This window comes from Brugia malayi (assembly GCF_000002995.4).
Source record: "Brugia malayi strain FR3 genome assembly, contig: Bm_v4_Chr4_scaffold_001, whole genome shotgun sequence".
Classification (NCBI taxonomy): domain Eukaryota; kingdom Metazoa; phylum Nematoda; class Chromadorea; order Rhabditida; family Onchocercidae; genus Brugia; species Brugia malayi.
Window position 1 is genome coordinate 3,228,302 of NW_025062478.1, and position 21,997 is coordinate 3,250,298.

At 29.1% G+C, this 21,997-nt stretch overlaps 5 protein-coding genes across 7 annotated transcripts; 2 read left to right on the plus strand and 3 right to left on the minus strand.

The window, feature by feature from the left end:
• Nucleotides 1–417: 417 nt before the first annotated feature.
• Nucleotides 418–1,313, plus strand: Bma-phip-1.1 (Uncharacterized protein; the record flags this gene model as incomplete). Its single annotated transcript, XM_001896022.2, has 3 exons — nt 418–486; nt 678–866; nt 1,221–1,313. 3 exons carry the CDS (start codon nt 418–420, stop codon nt 1,311–1,313), a joined length of 351 nt encoding a protein of 116 aa, XP_001896057.2.
• Nucleotides 1,314–2,156: 843 nt separating this feature from the next.
• Nucleotides 2,157–4,720, minus strand: Bm7132 (Uncharacterized protein; the record flags this gene model as incomplete). Its single annotated transcript, XM_043081465.1, has 5 exons — nt 2,157–2,381; nt 2,565–2,654; nt 3,450–3,689; nt 3,903–3,992; nt 4,598–4,720. 5 exons carry the CDS (start codon nt 4,718–4,720, stop codon nt 2,157–2,159), a joined length of 768 nt encoding a protein of 255 aa, XP_042937399.1.
• Nucleotides 4,721–6,678: 1,958 nt separating this feature from the next.
• Nucleotides 6,679–8,248, minus strand: Bm2992 (Uncharacterized protein; the record flags this gene model as incomplete). Its single annotated transcript, XM_043081466.1, has 3 exons — nt 6,679–6,834; nt 7,519–7,672; nt 7,995–8,248. 3 exons carry the CDS (start codon nt 8,246–8,248, stop codon nt 6,679–6,681), a joined length of 564 nt encoding a protein of 187 aa, XP_042937400.1.
• Nucleotides 8,249–9,848: 1,600 nt separating this feature from the next.
• On the minus strand, nt 9,849–11,794 carry Bma-vps-37 (the record flags this gene model as incomplete). 2 transcript variants are annotated; one of them, XM_043081467.1, is made up of 5 exons in its annotated part: nt 9,849–10,008; nt 10,257–10,345; nt 10,970–11,052; nt 11,249–11,420; nt 11,645–11,794. In XM_043081467.1, 5 exons carry the CDS (start codon nt 11,792–11,794, stop codon nt 9,849–9,851), a joined length of 654 nt encoding a protein of 217 aa, XP_042937401.1. The 2 variants fall into 2 exon arrangements, with proteins under 2 accessions (XP_042937401.1, XP_001896060.2); XM_001896025.2 differs by lacking the exon at nt 11,645–11,794 and having other exon boundaries at nt 11,249–11,393.
• A 632-nt stretch (nt 11,795–12,426) lies between these two features.
• On the plus strand, nt 12,427–21,945 carry Bma-elpc-1 (Uncharacterized protein; the record flags this gene model as incomplete). 2 transcript variants are annotated; one of them, XM_043081468.1, is made up of 25 exons in its annotated part: nt 12,427–12,535; nt 12,713–12,798; nt 13,201–13,332; nt 13,569–13,728; nt 13,976–14,052; nt 14,178–14,380; nt 14,755–14,954; nt 15,075–15,272; nt 15,637–15,783; nt 16,084–16,261; nt 16,582–16,771; nt 17,027–17,303; nt 17,519–17,661; nt 17,876–18,052; nt 18,292–18,448; nt 18,698–18,834; nt 19,020–19,211; nt 19,551–19,817; nt 19,993–20,074; nt 20,203–20,387; nt 20,558–20,649; nt 21,028–21,122; nt 21,357–21,526; nt 21,630–21,696; nt 21,887–21,945. In XM_043081468.1, the coding sequence occupies 25 exons, from the start codon at nt 12,427–12,429 to the stop codon at nt 21,943–21,945; spliced, it is 3,780 nt and encodes a 1,259-aa protein (XP_042937402.1). The 2 variants fall into 2 exon arrangements, with proteins under 2 accessions (XP_042937402.1, XP_042937403.1); XM_043081469.1 differs by lacking the exons at nt 12,427–12,535; nt 12,713–12,798; nt 13,201–13,332; ... (17 more) ...; nt 21,630–21,696; nt 21,887–21,945 and having other exon boundaries at nt 18,277–18,448; nt 19,020–19,277.
• Between the last annotated feature and the right edge of the window lie 52 nt (nt 21,946–21,997).

The following is a 21,997-nucleotide window of genomic DNA, read 5'->3' on the forward strand; positions in this document are numbered from 1 at the left end:
ACACAACTTACATTTTGGCAAAATTAGTTAACGACTCATCTTGAAATTGATTTTATTTAATTCATTATTTTTTATATTACATTTGCTACTCAATTTATATGTTTTCTATGATTGTAAATTCTGAAATTGCAGACGTAATTTGTAATAAAAACTGGATATTCATAAATAGATTCGCTTTATTACTTTTCCTGCCAGTTTTTGGTTACACTGACTCATTCAGTCACATTAAGTTGCTTACAAAATTTTCTTTTTTTTATAATTACAAACTTATATATTTTGCCAAACCAAATAGTATGGTTCTCACAAACGATTTAAAAAGATTCCTCATGTTTCTATAATTTTTAAGAAGTTTCAGGAAGATCTTAATAAATTCAGTGTTCAGTTTGGTTATTAACTCCTGTGAACATTTTACATTCAATGTCATTGAGAAATGTTCCGGATGTGGATATAGATCCGGAAGGTGTATTTAAATACATAATGATTAAGGTAATTGCTAGAATTATCGTAGAATTTATCATCATATGGCTTAGCTAAATATCGAATATATCATTCGTGAATTTTCGAACATATCAGATTAACTGATACACTGTACTGACTTATCATTAATGTTACATTTTTTTTTTTTTTTTTTTAATAAATTGATGTGTTTGAGTCTTTCGTTTAACTCATATTTCCAGGTCACTGCAAAACAAACAAGCGAGGAGAAAATGATCGTTCGAGGTTATAAACATTGTAAATGGCACAAAAATATTTTTAAACAAACTGAAAAGGAAATTGGCGCTTCTTTTTCATTGAAATGCGTTGGTGGTGGACGTATAATGCATGAACCTCAAAAGAAAAGTCTTTTTGTTTATGGCTATTCACAGGTTTGGTTTATGTTAGCATTTATAAAATAATTACTTAAATAGCATTTTTATTCTTGCAAATTATTCATTGCATTAAAAGTTTTTCTTTTAAATAGCAACAAAATCTGATAGATTTAATACAAAATTAAAAAATTTCAATCATCCAAAGTTTTACTAACAGGCAAAAAGAAAAGATTTGATATTCAAGGCGGTGATGTTTTGTCATCATTCATATGTGACATTTTCATCAGTAGACGTTTAACATTTTATTTTAATTTGCCAAGAGCACCAGTAAATATGATAAAAGATTAATTTGCAGTAGTCCGTATAGTTATGATAAAATGAGAGTTGTCAAATGTTGGCTTATCATTATAGAGATATGGTCCGGCAAAACACGAACAGACGGTCAATTTACTACAGAAGAAGTATCCAGAATATAAAATTACATATTCATATGAAGGATATTGACTTGATCTCTTTTTTTTTGCAGTGTATTAGAGAGGGTATTTTTTGTCTGGAAAATTTTTTTTTTCCGTATGTGTATGTAAGGACTTTTTTCAACCCTTTCAAGATATGAAATTAATTTTAATTTACAGTTCTGTTAGAATATTGTAAAGGAATATTGTAGAGACAATGACAAATCTATATTTTTGTATTAGTCAAAGAGTAAAATAAAATGTGATAATTTTGAAATATTGATTTAATCATTCTATCTGATGTCACCACATTTTTATTTATTTCGAGTTTGATCAGGGTTTTTTAAATCAAATGTATTTTTATGATAGTTAAGATTATACATTTTCACGGTGTTTTTATCTGATTTATCTTTTCTTTGATATTCTCGAATCAGCAATGCATCTTATACCTTTTTAAGTTAAAAAGAAGATTGGAATTGTTAATTGTTGCTGAATTTTATTCTTCTGCTGTTAATGAAACTAACAAACATTGCTTTATTTATTTAATGGTGATAACTTTCAGCGACGAAATCAAAAATAGAGATGATACAATTATTGTATAGTTTATAAACTTTTCACTTACCATTGGAAAATTATATTTCAAAAATTTGTTGTGAAAATTTATTTATTTTTTTCGAGACAATTCTATAAATTCGTCGATAAAGTCTAGAAAAAAAAAAAAAAAAACATTGCAGGGTTTAGTGCTAAAATAATTTTCATTAAAAAGTACAAGTACACACAGTTGATTGGCAACAATTTATAGTATTACAATATAATTTAAATTTTGTTTTTTTTTTTTTTTTTTACTCAATAATTTAAATTTCAATTTTTACACTAGCTATGATAGAGTAACATACTATTGCGGTAATATCAATTTCTTCATGTCCAATGGCAAAGATTCCATTATTGCTTTTATTTTCTGAAGTCGTTGTTCCACCGATAATTGATGCTGCATATGAACTGCTCGTAATTGTTGTTGTATATTAAATGGTAGTTTTTGAAATGGTGATAATAATGGTAGTCTTTGACGAATTGTATCAGGTAAAGCATTAATTATTCCATCAATTTTTTTCAATTTTTCCTGTAAATAATTGCAGATAGTCGGAATGAATTCTTTTTTTTCTTTATGATTTGGATGAATTTCAAATAATTTAGAAAAAAAAAAAATTATTAAAGTAAAGTATAACATTGTGATAATAAAATTTTTATAGCTTTAGATAAGCTATAAAAATAGAATAAAATGTCAAAAAAAAAAAAAACTTACTGCTTTATCAAGATTAATATCCTGATAAATTGCAACAAGATTATTCCATACTTCATTTGGAAGTATATCTTTGGATTCCGATGAAAGTGCCTAGGAATATTGATTTTTAATTAATTAAATGTTAGTCAATTTAATAATTTACATTAGACATTTTGCTAATATTTTATTTACATTTAAACATTTTACTAATATTTTGTTTACACTTAAACAGTTTACTAATATTTATTTGATTTACATTTAAACACTTTACTAATAATTTAAATACAGCAAAAATTCATTTATAGTTATTAACTATCACTTTATCTATTTACCTATTAATTTTTGTTTACTTAAATAAACAATGATTTTTTTTCTTTTCATGCTGCACTGAATTTCATTGCTTTTATTATCTGATTCCTATAGAAATTTCCTTTATTACTTTAATCTCTATAATTATTCCACTCACTTATCCAGTAATTACTGCTAGGATAAGTAACTTTTCTTTCTGAATTGATATAATTGAATACACACATTTGACCTTCTCATAAATAATAATTGAAATACAGCGCAACAATTCAGGAATTTTCTTACTTTTCTAGTATGAAAGTAGTAAATAGAAGTACATTCATTTTAAATTATTATAATACCATAGTGATATGATAAGAATAATTATCATTATCACTGCTATTATCATTGTTATTCACTATTACTATTTATTTTTATTATATTATCACCTATTATCATTTGTTATTATTATTAGTATTTCACACTATGTTTTGCTTATTTTAATTTACATATGTAATATGAATCAAACTTAATTATTTAATGAAATATGAAAAGAAAATATTTTTATGAAATGAATAATAAAACAATTTTGTTATTATCATAAAACCATAAAAAAAATACCAATGGAAAATGTGGCATTGTTTGTTGTAGCATTATTCTTTGTTCTTGTGGAAGTGATTCAATGATAATTGTCATTTGAAGCCATTTTTCTTGCATTGTAAGATTTTTTGCTGTTCGTATAATCTTAATCATTTCCTGGATTTCCTGAGGAAGTAAACGGAAAACCGGTGGCAAAGGAAGCTGTTGCAAGATATTTTCCGGTAGAGCATTAATAATTTCATCAATTTTCATTATCTTTTGCTGCAATTGATAAGAATATAGATAATTTGATAAGGACAATTCTGGAGAGAGAAAAAAATTTTTATTCTTCATTTTATGTATCTCTCTTTCTCTCTGTGTTTGTGTATAATTTTGAAATTAATTTTCAAAAAAAAAATCAAGAATATGAATTTGTAAAAAAGAATAAGAAATCATATATCTATTAATGAAATATAAAAATATCTTCTCTCTAACCTGTACTGTTAATGATTCATTCTGATGAATTAAGGTAAGTTGAGCGAAAGTTACAGGTGGAAGAATACTTTTCAATTCAAATGGTGGTTCCTAAATGATTACCTTTATAATATTAAATAATTAAATAATCAATTGAAACAATATTGCATATAATTAACAATTAATTATTTCATTCATTCATTCATAAATTAATTCATCCTAATACGAAGAAGTGCAAACAATTAGAAATTATTTAAAAAATTTTAATAATTAAACTAATTCAATTTTTTCAAGCTAACTTTTGAACTGTTCCAAATGTTCGAAATTTCGTCTAATAATATCTAACATTTGGCTAACACATACTTTTTTTTTTTTCACAATTTATCAAATAATTCTTTTGACTATTTAAATTTGAATACTTTTCCACAAATTTAAATGATTGTTGAAATTATTACTCAAAAGGGAAGAAAAAAAAAATTTCAGTCAAATATAATCAAAACAATGGAATATAATAATTAAAAAAAAAAAAAACTAAAATCTTAAAAAATATATATAACTAAATAAATCTTATATAAAAATCTGAAATTTTGATCTTTTTTTTTTAGAGATGAAATGATAATTTTTTGTATTAAATCATTGTTTGATTATAAATAATTGTGTAATAAGTTAAGTTAAATTAATCAGATAATTAATAAACAATTAAGAGTGAAACATACTGATGGAAATGAAGGTACTCTTTCGTGATTATTAGATGAATTCCACGATATATTCGGTTTTGATGCAACCAAAAATATCGTTGATATTACTAGTAGAAAGATAGAATTTATTGAATGAATCATTTCAAAAAACTGTTAAAGTTACTTTCAACTTTTAAATTCACTTTTATATAGGGTACTTTTCTTTTGCACTGTTGACTTGACATTAGTCATTATTCTTTTTTAAATAATCCTTTCAGTTAACTTTGATATAACAGTAAATGCAACTTTATGATTGATTTTAAAAGAAAGTTTAATCTTGTTAACTTTTCCATTAGTCTTTTTCTCATTTCTTACATTCTCTTTTTATATTGCTATAAAATTTTTTGTTTTCTTTTTGCATAATTTATTTGAGTAAGAACAAGTAACTAGTTTTTATGCCTTCTTTTTTTGCTCCATCATTAAACATACTTTAAATTTCATTGTTAAAATTATATTCATTTTCCTATACATTTACTTTACTTTTTTCATTCATTCATTCATTCAAATATCACACAAAATTATTTAACAATAATAGCAATTTTACAGTAAAAATTTTGTATATATGAATAAATAAACAAATTATGTTTACCTTTCTTTTTTTTTTTTTTATTCTTTTTTCAGTGGTATAAACAAGCATTTGAATAAGTCACGCACTTTTTGGTATTTTTTTCTTTTCATTAAAAATTTTATGAATATCTATGACCATTTGTATTCAAAATATGCAAGAAATATCATCATTAAATTGCTTTTATAAAATATTATCATTAAAATTTTCTCTTTTTTTTTAATTTTAGAAATAACATTAAACTGCTTTTTAACTGTAAAATATATATTAAATTGCTTTTTAATATTATTATTAAATTACTTTTTTTAAATTCCAAAAATTGCTTCAATTTTCCACCATTCTTTTCGTTTTTTTTTGTCTTTAAGTTTGCGGATTCATTATTAAATACCGAAATTTATTAGATCCAAAGTTCATCTAACTGCTTTAACCCTAATTTAGATTATACATTTTATGATGTAATCCTAATTTGTTTATATATTTCATATCTAGAATTTATATTTTGCTCATTTTGCAATTGTGTATTCTTTCAAAAAGAGCATACTTACCGTCTTTCCACGAACTTTTTTTTTTTTCTTTTCAATACTCAAAAAGCAGATAGAATAATTTGCTTATTTATATAAATAACTCTGAGAAACGTAGAACCGGTACTCAGTTTAATTGCACTCACATCAAACTTAATAATGTTATTCCTGTCTTTTCTTTCACTTTTTTTTTTTGGAATAAGGAAAAAAATAATAAAATAGAAAGGTAACGTATTTTAAGTGATATAAAAATGTATTTGAAGACCATTCGTCGTTTTTTAATTTTAGTAGAGAAATAAATTGGAATAAATTTCCTTTAACTATCCAATTTCTTAGCGTTACAGTTATACAAATTCTAGGTAATAGATTACAGTTCATTTATGTAGCACTATTTTTAATAAAAGAAAAATTTGTTAGACTATTTTGCGCAAAAACAAGCATATTTATTTTACCACATTACAACACTGGAAACGTAAAGTTCAGGAAAACATGAGCAAAATAATCAGAAAATGAAAAAAATAAAAAAATAATGATTGAAATAACCTAGTAGGATGCAAAATAATTTATTATTAAATAATTTATTAGCAAGATGCAGCATATTTCAGGATACAGATTTTACCAGCTGATTTGCTGGTAAATATTTTCCTAATAATGCTGTTTTAATTTTAAGCATTTCTGAATTTCTGAAAAATGAAATTGAAATTTTTGCTTTGAAAAGAAAACCATAAGTATGCGACCTGAGGTTTCATAAAAATTTCAGGCATAATTAAAGCAAAATCGAGTTAAGAGTAAGGCGCTTTTACTACGGTTATGGAGCATAAAGATTAAAAGAACGCAGATCATGCAGCAATCATCAAATAAAATGTTATGCGAAAGTTACAAGTTAAATTCAAGTTAACTGCTGCGTTTTATATTTTACATCAATTATAACATAGACAGCTTTTGACCATTCAAACTTGCTAATAATTAATTAATCACTCCCAGCCGAGCAGTTTCCTCGTTTTTGGATCATCCAAGCTAAGCAGTTCTGCTTTTTTAGCTTCCAAAATTTCGTCCGGTATATACCTTATATCTTCATCCATTTGTTCCTGTTTCCTGATTGTTATCGTAATACCAACAGGTGCATGAGCCTACAACAAAAAAATTGTAGATGAAAAAAAGGCAAGTTTTATAATAAATGAGACCAAATTTATGAGTGATTAACATTATCAAGAATTATGTTGATCAGTAATAAGGAAGCAACGTTGGTCATTAGTCTTCTAAACATTTCTGTAGGAACTTCAGAAATTTCAGAAATGGAAATAGAACAAATTTTAAAATGAAAGACACAAACTCCTTTTCTTCTTGAACTAACAGTGGTTCCAGAAATTCACCAACTACACTGATAAAAATTATAACATTACTAACGATCTCATATTCGAATCAAAGGGATGCAAATAAAACAAATTCATATATATATTTGTTTTCAACTTTTGAAATGACAGTTTTTTTATATTCACTTCGCAATGTTCCACTGAATAATTATCTATAGAAAAAAATTATTTAAGACTTCTTAAGTTCTTTTTTTAGAAAAAAATTACAAATAAAATTAAAGTTCATTTTAGGAAATATCACGATACTCCTTCAAATTTATTACTTAAATAACAAGGATGACATGATGTAGTATATGCTGATTGTAGCTAATTTCTAGGATTACAAAAAGAATTAACCATTTCGGTTAGTCCATATTCTCTAACACTAGCAAATATTTACAATGGAAGTAGTCTGTAATCCTTCTTTTCTAAAAACAAATTTTAAGGATAAAAAAAAAGAACCTGCATAAGATAAAGATACAATGAGAGTCGAACACATGGTACTTCACTCAATCTGAGAAATCGATGATACGTTGACAGTACTATTTCTTTTTCTGGTTTCCTTTTGTCAGGTTTCTCTAACTTCAGTGCAGTTTTAGTAGGAGGAATCGCGTAGCTGAAAAGCATTGTAAATCGTGCTGGAGTAAATTTAATTTAAATTTCAAAAGAATAAAAGTCATGTTTAAATTTAAGAGAAACTATAGAAACAGAAAAATACCAACGCTTCAATTCCTATCCATTTGCATGGATAATGACAAACCAAGGAAGAAAAAGATCAAAATAACCAATTAAATGAATGAAGTGCTAAATTCCCACTTAGTTCTGAAAGGTACAGATAAGGTAAACCATATGCTAAATCCTTAGATAATCATCGTATTTAATACTGAAATTTTGATCGTACTTACTGTTCTTTAGCTGGAACCAATATAAAACCATACCTATCGATCACTTTGAATTTGAATTGACGTGCTTTTCTGTGCGCATAACTATGAAATTTTTCAAGTGGTACAAAATCCATCGAATCCAATTGAAGTGTTAACGTTGGATATTCAGGATAAACTTTTGTATTTTTTATCATCGGTTCATATAGTTCCCATGGATTAATTTTTTTGACTTTTGACCTGAGAGATGCTTCTCGGATATGTTGTATCATTGCAGTTCCGGTAATCCATTGAGATTTTAGCAATTTCATGAGTAAATCTGTAATAGATAATAAATAAATTATACATTTGCAAAAAAGAGTCTAATAAAAGAATAATTTGGTGGTAACTGGTATTGTGAGCCTCGTCCAGGTTATCTATCATATTTGAATCATATGATTTTCTGTGGTTAATTGGTTTTGTAATATTCTGAAATTATATTAAATAGGACAAAATTTGAGGACCATAAAAAGAAAATTAACAATAATGCAAAGGAACTATTATTTTACTAAAGTATTACAATATCAAATATCTAAAAAAATCACAATATCTAAAAAGCAAATTAATTTGAAATGAATTGTTGAATGCTATGATAATATGAAAATAGAATCAAATTGACCAATATGTTCCATTAATTAAACAGTGCATTCCTTGTTCTATTAATCCAAAAACGTTGTTGTATGTTAGACTTAAATATTGTCGTATATTATGTCGTATATTAGACTTAAGCATCTGTGAAAGATTTTCGACTTCTGATCTTAACCACAACTTATTTTATTTGATCCTAAACTTATTTATCACGACTAATTAAGTTGAACAATAGGTAATCCCATTTCTTAGAGAAATCTCATATTCATTCTTAATTCACTATCCTTCATTGCTAAAATTGTGCTAATAGCTATATTTAATCTCAGAAAAGACCGCGACACCACGAATTTCAATTTAAAAAAAGAGACGTAGTTTTCCTTCAAAATTTATTTCAAAAGTTATAAAAATAATTGCTGAAAATTTCAGCTACGTTAAAAATTGCCTATCAATCATCCATTGCCTTATCAATGTTCTCTTTGAAGAGAGATACAGGATGCTTGAGAAGAGTGAGGTAACGCATGACAGAGAAAATGTCGGAAGCGTGTAACATTTAGAAATCAAACCACTGAGTATGATCTGCAAAGAAGCCTAAAGTAAATACGGGAAGTGAGTCAGTCGGGTTTATGCCCTTGAACAACTGTTCTTGGGATCCCTCGCGCAGAAGACTTGTCTTTTGCGCGGGTTGATTTTTTTGGACCGCGTCCCCGGGGTTATCCGGGAGCGCATCAGCAGGTATATTCGTGTACCATTACTGCGTCAGACCGCTTGGTTGGATGACCATCGGTGCAGTGGGGTGTTTTCGCGTTATTCTGCCCTCAGATGCTCGTGATTTCTATGTTACGGGCAAGTGAGTTTGCCCTTACTTATTAGAAATCGGGAATGCTTGATGCTTGGTTGCAAACATTTACAGATATAATTTATTTTTGGGCAAATTACAAATACATGATGTTAAGTGAAGCAGTGATAATGTGAAGTGGAGGTTTGCCTTTGATACCTAATCCAATTAAAATACTAAAGTATCTTAGTAAGATTTCTACATTCGGCAAAATCAATAACGTGATGGTTATGAAAATCGATGAAATAAATTATATCGATTTGACTATAGATCAAAAAGAATTTTCTTAGTTGTTGAGCTCTTTCAACTTAATTCATTTCCAAATAGACATTCATTTCAATTTCAAATAATTTTGGAAATTCGAAGTCTAACTCGGTTATAATAGTATTAGGCACCTGAGAGACAGACTCAATATAATATATCATAGTGTAAATTATATTAATTTCAATTCAGTACCAGAACGATTGGCGGGACGATGATAGACTAACAGGTTGTGGATATAGTCCACCACCTTTTGTAGGATATGGTGTCGATGTGAAGTTCGAACTTGGCCGCTGCGGATATTGTTGCTGTTGCAATATTGCCAGCAACTTGTCGGATTTGATTTTTCTGTAGGATAAGAAAGATTTAAAAACCTGACCTTTTAGCAACGTAGTGGATGAATTTGATAATTTTAGGAAATGATTTAATTAATCATTTTGTGGATAGTTACCTAAGACGTTGAAAATTTCGCTTAAAAAATGGGGTAATGTCAGAGTTCTTTTATAAGAGATCAAGGAAATTTTCATAATGTTCACTTTGAAGATACAAAATTACTTTAGACGATTGCAGAGAATAAAAACTGCACAAGAAATAACCTCATATGAGCAAGAGTCTTCTTCTCAATGAATTCTTTCAAGAACTGATCAACTTCTATATCACCCCTTAAATATCGATCGGCGATTGCCTGAAATTAAGATCCTCAAAACAGTTATACGACTGTCAGTAATGACTGTATCCCAGATATGATTGTACATCAGTCTTCTGAAAAAGAAATACAGCAGTGCAGTCATACTACTGCCTTCGATACATCCATTTTTCTGTTTAAGTTCAGAAAAAAATATTTTCCTATCAATTACAACTGCTTTCAAAACATTTAATAATCGATACCATTTATACTCTATTAGTTAAGATGAGCTTTAACTTTCTCCTTTCTCCTTTGCATTTTGTATCTATAAAGTAGCACTTTGCGTATGGAAACTAAGTATGAAAGTTTTTGAATAAAATCGCCTAAAAAACAGTATGAAAAATTGCATGCGCAGTGTCCTGTACATAGAAAATTAACTAGCTTCAAATAAATTAAACGATATGTAAACTATCTTACTGATTTAACAGAGTAAAAAAAGAAAGGCATTTCGTGTCAAACCAAGCTTCAACTCAGTGCTACTACTAAATATCAAAATTATGAGTAAGTGTTCAAAAAAGGCAAGTACCAGCGATCTTAGGCAGTAACTCTTCCCTATATTGTACAAAATCAACCTACAATTTAATAATTCTATCCTTTAAATTATAATTAAATTTCGTCATTTACTTCGCTTTCGTCATCAGCAGACTGTGCAGCAGCCTGTAGCAATGCACTCGATGTGTCTAACGACCTCTCTTCCGATAATGAATCTGAAAATGAAGTCATTTTGCATTATTTTGAAGATGGACATTATATCTATCAAGATTTATATATCTTAAAAAAGAAAGAAAAAAATCTATTCTTCCAACTGTTTAAATATATAATAAGGAAGGCAACAACTGAAATGTGAACATGTGAAAGCTGACGACTTTTGAAGGAAAAAAATGAAAACTGATGAGAACTTACTCAATTTTTCTTTAAGCTCCATAACTTCCTCTTTAATTTTAACGGCTTCTTCATAAGTGCTCCGTAATTGTCTTTTAGCTTCTTCAATCTTTGGTTCTTGCGATAAATTCCATTCGGCAAGCGATTTATTCTGCACAAGGCCCATTTCACGTTCAGTAGGCAAAGTTCGAACCTAAAAAGCTAGGGAAGATGCATTATAATGCAATACCAATATTAATTTTAACAAAATTTCATTGCATTTTCTTTTAGAACAAAATGAACAGTTCGAAATGAGTAATTTCATTTAAAACCAAACCTTGCAAAACAGCTTAACGTTTGACAAATGACATATCAGCTGTTTCTCGAATACTAACAAAAAAAAAAGACAAAAAAATTTCAAAATAATAAAAGACGAGCCTGCGATATATTATCAATGATATCATCAATTTTCTTTTCAGCACCATTATTCAAAAGTTCTCCAACTTGATTATAATTCATATTCTTAATCGATGTCATTGCAGCTGCGACACAAACATCCAGAAGAGATTCATACGAAACGTCAACCATCACGTTTCACCTGTAACTTACTGTAAAACACTAAACAATTAATCTATTCAATTTCTAATAAATAAGCAGAACAAAATGGCCAAAATTAACTAACTATAGCAAATGATGAAATTACAAGAATTTTATTCGAAATATAGAAAAATTTAACAATCTGTTCGAAAATATTAGATATCACTAATTAAATACAATGTTAACAGAGTTCATTAACTTCCGTTTCACATCTTTTAAGGTTAATATTCGGTACCTTTGAAAAGGTACACAGTACATCTAGCGTACAGCGAGAGACATAATCGTTTCATTATCAACAAAAATTAAAACAGGAAATGCATCATAGTTATAAAACCGGAATTGGTTTAGATTAGAGGACAATACTGCTAAAATAAGAGTAGAACTGAATAATTTGAATATATTTATTGGAGACGTAAAGGAGCATCGTGTGAATAAGAATAGAGAAAAGAGATAAAGCTGGTTCTTCAGCTAATTGACAGTTTGTGCAATATTTTGTCTCAAGCCATCTCTTATTAGTTTATTTTGATGGGAATTATTTCGTCAGTCTTGATTTTAGGTTTTTTAGTTTGTAATGTTCGCTTTTCACATTTCATTCATGATATTATATTTAGGCTAATTATTAAATGCGAAATCTCAAAGTTCGGTCGGTTGTGGTGCATGACACATTGTTGTCAAATGCAAAATATGAAGGTCAACAGAACAAAGCATCCTCAGTGTCCCTTTCATCTCATGGTAAATTTCAGGACTTAATTTTAAAAGAAAGGATTGGCGAGTAAACGAATTAAGTTTTGTTATATAAATATTTCATTACAATAAAATTAGCAATAAAGTTGAAGTTGTGTAAATAAGTACGTAAATCCTTCATTTCTTCCATATATCATTTAAGATAAATGGTTGTTTTATTTTCAGAAATTGAAGCAGTATGTGTTAGTATTGAGAACAGGATTTTCTGCGCTTGTTATGCTGGAGTATGTGAACTGTCATCTGAAGTACTTGTAAGCTTATTGTATTTTTTCCAGCTTTCATGATTGTTTTTTCACTTCACAATATTAAAGAAAATGATAAACTCAGATTGAGCTATTCATTCTAATGTACAGAGTAAAACATCACTTGGCTGTCAGTAGATGGTTATTCATGTGATTCAAATAATTGTATAGGTGCAAAGAATGCGTCACCATCGTACTGTATTGGCATGAGAGATGAAGTAAAGCAGATATTAATAAGACCTTAGATATAGTAGAATCGGCATACTGAGTATATTTTAAAGTTGTAGGTTTCTGTGCTTCGTTACATTGTGACATCTACCAATAGCCAGCAGAATATAGAGCATGAAGCTGGATAAAAGTGACTGTTAATTAGAATATATCAAAATGAATTGTAGTTTTAGTATTTTTCAGAAGCTGGTCGAATGGACAGAACAGCGCAATGGTGCCAGAATCATTTCATTTGATCATTTAAGTGATGAATATCTACTATGCACTGTATTGTCATCAGGTGTAGTATTGATTGTGGATTACGAGAATGGAACTGTTGGTTATTTTCCCAGTAGTTTATTTGCCTGTCGTATTTATTTAAGGGAAGAGTATCTTTACTAGTTCTTGGATTTTCTGCTTTTAATTGCAAAATTATAGTAGGCTTCAACAAACATAGCATATGGACATCTCATCATTTCCGTTTTTTTTCCTCTTTTTGGATATTATTATGATATATTGTTTTAATATTAATTATTGTGTACGACTTATACTTGGAGAAATAATCATTTCAGGTTGAGCGATGTGACATAATACCAACTGAACTTTGCTCTGCAAGATGGGCTCCAGACTTTCATGTCCTATTGCTTGCATCATCAGAAATGTTATACTTCGTTACACGTCAGTTTGAGGTTTTGAATGAACAACCGCTGAATTCATCGAGATCTGGCCGAGGTAGTCTAACGCTTTTATTTTTTCATAAAATTTCATTACCATTTTTACTTACTGAAAGTTAGCACTTGTAAAATTTTTGCTCAAACTCTTATTTTTTAAAAAAAATTTGGGCGATATTTATGCATATGTTCTATCCATACTATCATTATATTATGAAGGCACTTATTAATATTTGGTAATGTTTCCATTACTAATAAATGCTTTTATAATGTGATGACTGGGAGTCGTAAGCAGAGGTTATTTGTAGAGGAATTGATGACAGTTGGCTGGGGTTCTAAGGAGACGCAATTTCAAGGCATCGGAGGACGGAAACAACCTGGGAAGGTATGATTTCTGTTAAGGAAATATAAAATTTTTATTAAACTCCTGATTTTGTAACATTTTATTTTCAAATTCCAGAAGTTTATTGATTTCGACCACTTTGATGTAAATTTAAGGAAAATTTTTAGGTTGACAATGAGCAACCCACCACTGTAAGTGAATATGATCAACATAGAGTATTACTGGCATGGAACGGTGATGCTAACTATGTGGCTGTTAGTTATGTGGATAACTTAACTAATTTCCGGCAATTTTGTGTTTTCGATCATGAAGGTGAACTTATTAGTCGCCTGCAGCAAGTTAGTAATGTTGAAGAGACGCTGGCCTACAGGTGCAAATTACGTACTATTTTTAATATCGATTCATATCTTTTTGCACTCTGTTCTGATTTATTGTTAATTTTTTTTTACAGTGTTATATGCTGAGCTTTTCTATGATTTTTTTACTGTTTTAGTTTTAGACTTTGTACTTATCTGTTATTGTTAATTTCAATAGCGATGAACAAGAGAGCTCGGAATAATAACCCGATATTCAGTGTAGAAAAAAATAGTGGTAGAAGAGTTAAGTAATGTGATAGCTTATAGATTTTTATTTACTGCTAATCCTATTGTTTTGTTTGATAGATGCTAACGGGTGATACAAGGAATATTGCTGTGTTTTTATATATTGTTTTAGTTTTTGTAAATTACAAATTTTTCTATGCAGGCCTACGGGAAACATCATTGCAACAAGTCGGTATGATAGTGATAAACGTGAAATAATTTTTTATGAACGTAATGGACAAAGGCGATCGAAATTCGAATGTGGACCACATCAAGGGAGTTTAATTAACTGGATGGGTTGGAATACTGATGGGAATATTCTTTGTGTGCAGTCCAAGGATTTAGCTGGAACTGCTGAAGAAGGTACAGCATTGCAATGGAAAAATTAGGTTTATAGATCTCTAATTTTGTTTACAAATATTTGTAAATATTTTCTAGATCTCTAGTTTTATTTATGAGCATTTATAAATAAAACTACTTCAGTTAGTTTTTGGTGTGTCAGTAATTATGACTGGATGCTCAAGTATCGTAAGGTGGTTAATGATGGATTTTTATTGGCATGTTGGCACGAAAGTAATCCTAATCAGTTTTGCTATGTTGCGCGAAATGGTCGTGCTAATTTTATTGATTTCGAATTCACTTACAATTTTTGTGGTGGTATTGTTTTGTCAATAGCAGGATGTAAGTTATTTATTTTATACTATGTTACCCAGGAATGTTTCCGTTTTTGAAGTGACAGACTATAATGGGAAGACCATTTATTGATCTGTAATTCTGATGCGCTAGTTTCTTCTAATGGTGTATTTTTAACCCACTACTTTTCATATAAAGTTAAAACTGACATTCAATATCAAAGTGTGCTCTGATTTAGCTTCTTTGTATAGAAAGTAGACAGTGCATAAAAACACAAATTGCGAGTACATTTTTTTGACAGTGAACCCTATTTCATAGAGTATTCGTCACAAAGTTTTCGTTATTATATGGAATTATTGAGCAAATAATTTGTTTAGCAAACTTTCTTGTATGGTTTATGGATTAACTGCAGGTAATGTACGTGTAACAGATCTGAAAGCTGCACCAATTCCACCACCAATGTGCCAGTACGAACTCACTTTTCCAAATATTGTCTGTGAAATTGCACAATATAATGATAGTGCAGCTTTTCTACTCGCGGACCATTCACTTCTTGCATGTACAATTATGTTTCCAATTTTTTGAAGTAATTGAAAGTAGCTGATGTCCAGTTTTAAGCCACTATTCATTATTAGTACTGGAAATGATATGATTCTGATGCTGCAAACAAAAATTCTCGAATTTAGGTTTATGAAACGGTTTTTTTAATAGTTGAACTAATTCAAAAACAAAATTTGATGTTGGCATTACTATACATCGTCAGCTTGGTATCGTAGATGAAAAATCCACTTGTATTTGCACATGTTCGGTATTAGTTCTCATGCTGTAGTACTTAACTTAATGGATTGTTACTTTACAGATAAGTTGCGAGAAGGAAAATTCGAAGAATATGCTGAGTATGATACTACTGACTTATCTCAGGATTGCATATGTTACAATCTTTGTTTGAATAATTCAAATCAGCTTTCTGCAATTATCGCTTCTTCACATTACAGTATATGCAACTTAAATTTAAAAAATATGAATTGTAAGGAAAGGTAATTGGCTTTACGTAATATACGTACCCAATATTCTTGATAGAATTGTAGAACGCTTTCTAGCAAAATGAATTAACATTGTTACATTAATTTCAACATTATTGGAATGTGGTTTCATATTGAACACAGTTGATTTTTTGTAGGTGCTTAATCATTTTACCCAGTCAGTAAATTTCGATAGTAAAGACAAGGTACTTAAGCTTGTTTAAAGTTTTCAAGCTTTCTTGATTAGAGTAACTAACCAGGCACGAAATTTTGTGAAATTTTGAGAATCAGCACGTTTCTATTTCATATCTTATGATTACATTGTTTTCTTTCAGCATATGCCTGTATTCTACAGAGAAACCACTGATATGGCATAGTCACATGACAAATGGTTTTATACTGCAAAGAATTGACGGAGAATGGTTTTCAATAAAAGAAAACAAAGATAAGCATTGTTACCTAGAAACAGGAATACTTTTCGAAACAGGATCAGCATTGTGCCATTGTCATTACTCACAAACTAAAGTATATTTGTTTAAAAAATTTCAAAAATATTATGCATTTTTTTTTTTCAAATGCTTTCACTGGATTTTTTACACTGTTCATTTTTCAGTTTTTAACTCTTTTTTTAAAACGATTTATAACTTGCAAATCGAAGCGTTGCATTGCTGTCGATTTTGCAGTATATCTCTTTAATTACTATGTAATATTATCGATATTTGAATTTGATTGAAAAATGCTAGCTAGTTTGTGCAGAGAAGGGAAATGTTTAATTTTGAGGATATCATTTTTGGTATCAGTAAAACAAATGATTTGGTTGTGAATGGTCGTTCGTTTTTCAAATATGTTGGATCATATACAGCGGATGAGGATTATTTGTTAACTGTAACATTTGATTCACATTCAAGCTCATCAAAGTTGCAAATTGCTGAATTGAAAGATATTTTAACAACTGATAAACAAATAAGCTATAAAAGTAGTCGAGCTATTGAAAGAGGTGCAATGTTGATTGGATATGAAACTGGTGGTACTCGAGTTTGGTTGCAAATGCCTCGTGGTTAGAACTTATTTCATTTCGTTTTCGTAATCTGTAGAAGAAGTTTTTTTATTTTATTTTTTCAAGGAAATTCTTTACAATTTCTTTTTCTTTTTTTTTTTACTGAATGTTTTGTAGATGTTTGTTTTTTTATATTCATTTGAAAGTTCGTAGTTCCTATAAATTTATATTATCAGAAATGCGTCTTTTTTTGTTTTTCATTTCGACCATTTCAGGTAATTTGGAGACAATACACCTAAAAGAATTACTGCTGAACAAGTTAAAAAAATTATTAAACGATTTACATTTCAAGGATGCAGCTGTTATCATGAAGAAGCATCGCATTGATATGAATCTCTTTTACGATCATAATCCAGAGGTTAGTTATTAATGCAGAAATTAAAGCATCTCTTTGAAAGCAAAATCCATGGTTATGAAATAACCTCATGCTTAAACATGCTGCATTTATGTGGTTGAAAATGTTAAAGGATCTGTTCGCATTGCAAGTAAGATTTGAAAATGCTAAACAAGGTGATCTATTGTGTGAATGAATTATTGCTATAATTTTTTTCTTGGCTTATGTCTAATTTCAGTTTTTCATGAAACATATTGGTCAGTTTGTCGAAGACATTGGTTCTGCTGAATTGTTGAACTTGTTTGTAGCAAGTTTGAATAATGATAATGTCACATTGGGCATTTATTCAGAAAATTATAGCAATAGCAACCACATAAAGCTTGACAAAAAAGCAGTAAAAAGCAACGAAAACAAGGTTGAGTCAAATTCTATTTCTTTATAGAAATTTAACAATAAATGTGTTACTTTTATACTTTTACACACTTTCACTGTTAGGTTTCATCTGATCTGTATGGATTGTCATGTTAGCCTATTTCTTTTATATTGCAAAATGGTTTAGCATTAAGGTAATTCAAACACATAATGTACGTCAACGAAATAAAATGGTCCTAACTTTTGTTTACACTTGAATATTCACCTATGTTGTTTTTTAAGGTTCAGAAAGTTTGCACCACCATTCGAGAGCATATTTTGAGTCTCGATGATATCCATATTACTGATTTGTACACCACTGTTATACTAACGTATTTAAAAGAACAGCCTCCGCAGGTTTCGAAAGCTCTATTAGCACTTCGGGAACAATCTTTAAAATGTAAGGCAAAATATTTATAAAACGTTGGAAGAAGGTTTCCTTTGAAGAACATGAAAATTGTTTTGGAAAATCTATTTAATTTGTGAAAGATATAATCAAAACAAAAATTGCTTAAGGACGCTGTCTCCTCTATTTCTTTTGTTTTGCCTCGACAGAAAATCATGAGCTACCTTCCTCCATTATTTATTTCAAATTCTTTCAATATTTACATTTTTACGTCGTTTCCAATTATTTAATTTTTTTTTTCAGTACCTCATGGAAAGGAATTAGAAAAAAAATGGATTGCTTATGTATCTTTGCTTGCTCCCACTGAAAATCTATTTAATGTAGCATTATCAACTTATGACTTAAATTTAACACTTGCTGTTGCAGAAAATTCTCAGATGGTAAAGTTTTTATAATTAAATGCTTGTTTATTACTTCAAGTAAACCCTATTGCAGGTTATGACATTATGTAGTCATTAAAGTTATTTTTAACTTTTTGCCATCATGTCCTAATACTCAGAATGCTTATATCATCACAAGTGATTTTATATGTTATCTTCATCGTATTTCATTTTTTTTTTTTCAGGATCCAAAGGAATATTTACCACTGCTAGCGGATTTTCAAACTCAGTCTTCTCCTGCATATCAGAAATTTAAAATTGATATATATTTGGGAATGTTTCGACGAGCTATTCGGAATCTGTCGGAGTTAGATGATCGTTGGAATGAAGCAGCTGAAATTATCAAACGGCAAAATTTATATACAGAAGCTTTGATTGTGTATCGTGGAAAGAAAACATATCTGGCATGTATTCTTACGATTTTATTTTGTAAAGATCTTTAACAAAAGCTAGTAATAATTGATATCAAAGAATAGATGGCTGTATAATTTGCTGGAAACTCATAGAGTAATACATTATTATATCATACTTTTACTGCCAGCTGTTTTTTATATATTTTTTACTAGAATAGATATATGGATGAATTCTGGTATGACCTGGTCACCATGTCATATTCACAATTTAGCTCTTTTATTTTGTTGTCTTCTAATAAGAGTTAATAGCTATTTCATGCAATAAAATCATAATTAGAGAAATCATAAGAATTGGTAATTTAGAAAGTGTGTGAGTTATGCGCCAATCACTTGATGAATAAACGACGTTTTGAAGAAGCTGGTCTGCTGTTTAAACGTGCAAATAATATGACCATGGCACTGCAATGCTATCAAAGTGCTCAAAAATGGCGAGAGATGATTGAATGTGGTCAAATTATGAATATGGCGAATAAAGAGTTGAGCGATTTACTTCAAAAGATGATTCCAAATTTTGAAAGCAGAGGGAAATTTATGGATATAGCTGAGATTTTATCATTCGTTGATAAAAAGGTATGGCAAAACAATTCATTCGATATTATCGCGTAAGCAGTGATTAGTGTTGTGAATCGTTAAGAATGATGTAATTTGTGATGTTTTGGTATGTAAACAAGGAATATAAAAGAAAATTTGTATCAAAGAAGAAAAGTGAGACTTTAAGGAATAGGAAATGTTTTTTCTTTTTCAGTCTAACATGGTGCAAATAGTGGAATATTATTGTAAGGCGGATGCTTGGAGTTTTGCCATGAACCATGCCTTCGGGAATGAAGGTAACTTCTCTTTCAAAATATCATACCAAATATTCCAGGATATATGTGTATTATTTGATGTACTATATATATTAATCTATATATACGAAAAGCAGTGTATTAAATCAATACCTTTTTTTTTTTTGCAGAACTGACAAAAATTGTTTCTCAAGCAGCCTCAGTTCGTTACGAACAAATTTTACAAAGTATAGAAAATTGGGAAAACTTATTGGAACAATATTGCTGTCGTTTGGAAGTAGTACGGGAGAATAAAGAAAATTCTCTGAAAGCAGCTATTAAGCGATTTGAAGATCATGATTTGCCAGCGTCAGAAGTAAAATTTTCTTCTTTGTTTGAGATTAGTTTTGAAGGCATGCGGTTTGATAGCATAGTTTATACTATAATTAAAATCATTTCCATTACTGTTCATCCTTACTAAACATTTTTACGATGAAATAATGGTGTATTTTTCAAATGGTATTGTACGAGAAAATTTTTATTTAGGTTTTTAGTGAAACATCTAGTGCAATGAGTGATATATCGAAAATTTCAACAGTTTCTACGGCTTCAGCTCGTCGCCGAAAACATATTGAAAAGTGAGTGATGCTGACTGACTGACTGATAGTTCAATAGAAAAATAGGATTGGTATTTCATATCACTTCTATATATTTTGTACATAAAAGATGTTTAGAAAGTCATCCCATTGTAGGAAAAAAAATTAATGTGCACATTCCTTATTTTTTTGATGCTCACTCATCATGATTTTCATTTCTGATTAACTAAACAGGAAAGTCAACGTTTCAGTAAACAGTTAGAGGGAAATTTGTTATAGTCCTCATGTATAGTCATAGAGTTCTTCTGATCGGAATCATAGAGATCAATCTCGAATGCTATTTGTATTATTATTATTATAAACAATGAAACATATATGATATCTAATATCATGTACTGAGTTTCTCTTATGCTTTTGAAGGAAGAAAAAAGTGTTAAAAGAAGGCACGCAGTATGAAGATGCAGCACTTTTGAACGCTTTGAAAGACACTATGTCACTTATTGATTCTCAGCAAGGTATTCCTTAGCAAAGTATTCGCTTTGAATTTGTATTAAAAAAAAATTTTTACTTTTTGATAATATGATTTAAGAAAGAAAGAGTTAAATATTTGTGCTACTCACTTTCATTTTACAGAAAACAAATAATAATTCTACACCTAGTAGATCCATTCTAGTGAATTTTTGCATTAACATTTCATCTATTATCATTTTTACCGAATTTTGAACAATCACTTCTTATCTTTATTTCAGATGAATTGATCTCCCTACTTCCTACCCTAGTAGCTGTCGATGCGGTTGAAGAAGCACGTACCATACAAACTCATTTTCTTACCTTGTTAAAAAATACTTCTAAAGTAATTGGAATAGCTTGGCCAACTCATCTTTCTGCACATATGATACCAGGACCTCTACGTGAAACTGTACGTTAAGCTAAATTTCTCCTAAAAATTTCCAAAACTTTTTATTTTATAAATTCGTTTTTTCTTTTTTTTTTTTAATCCTAATTTTTGAATACTTTTTCAGTATCGTGATAAAAATGGTATCATCAGGATTCCCGAAGAAAATAAAATGCCAGATAGAATACCGTTTGGTAATTTAAAAATTAATTTGTATAATGAGTATCTTATGTATGGGCCATTCTTTCTTGATGTGAAATGAAGCGCTTAACCTTCTTTTAAAATTAACTGACTTGGCAGTGGCAAAACCTCTTAGATGGCTTATTTAATTTGAATTAAGAATAAAAGCATATAGAAGCGGAGGTAAACAATTTTCATTTCCAGAATCGGAGCTGATGCGACCGCAGATCAGGAATGTTCTATGGCAACTTGAAATTTGTTAAGTTCGTTTTACTGCTTCTATACATAAATATTGTTTCATTCTATATTCGATAA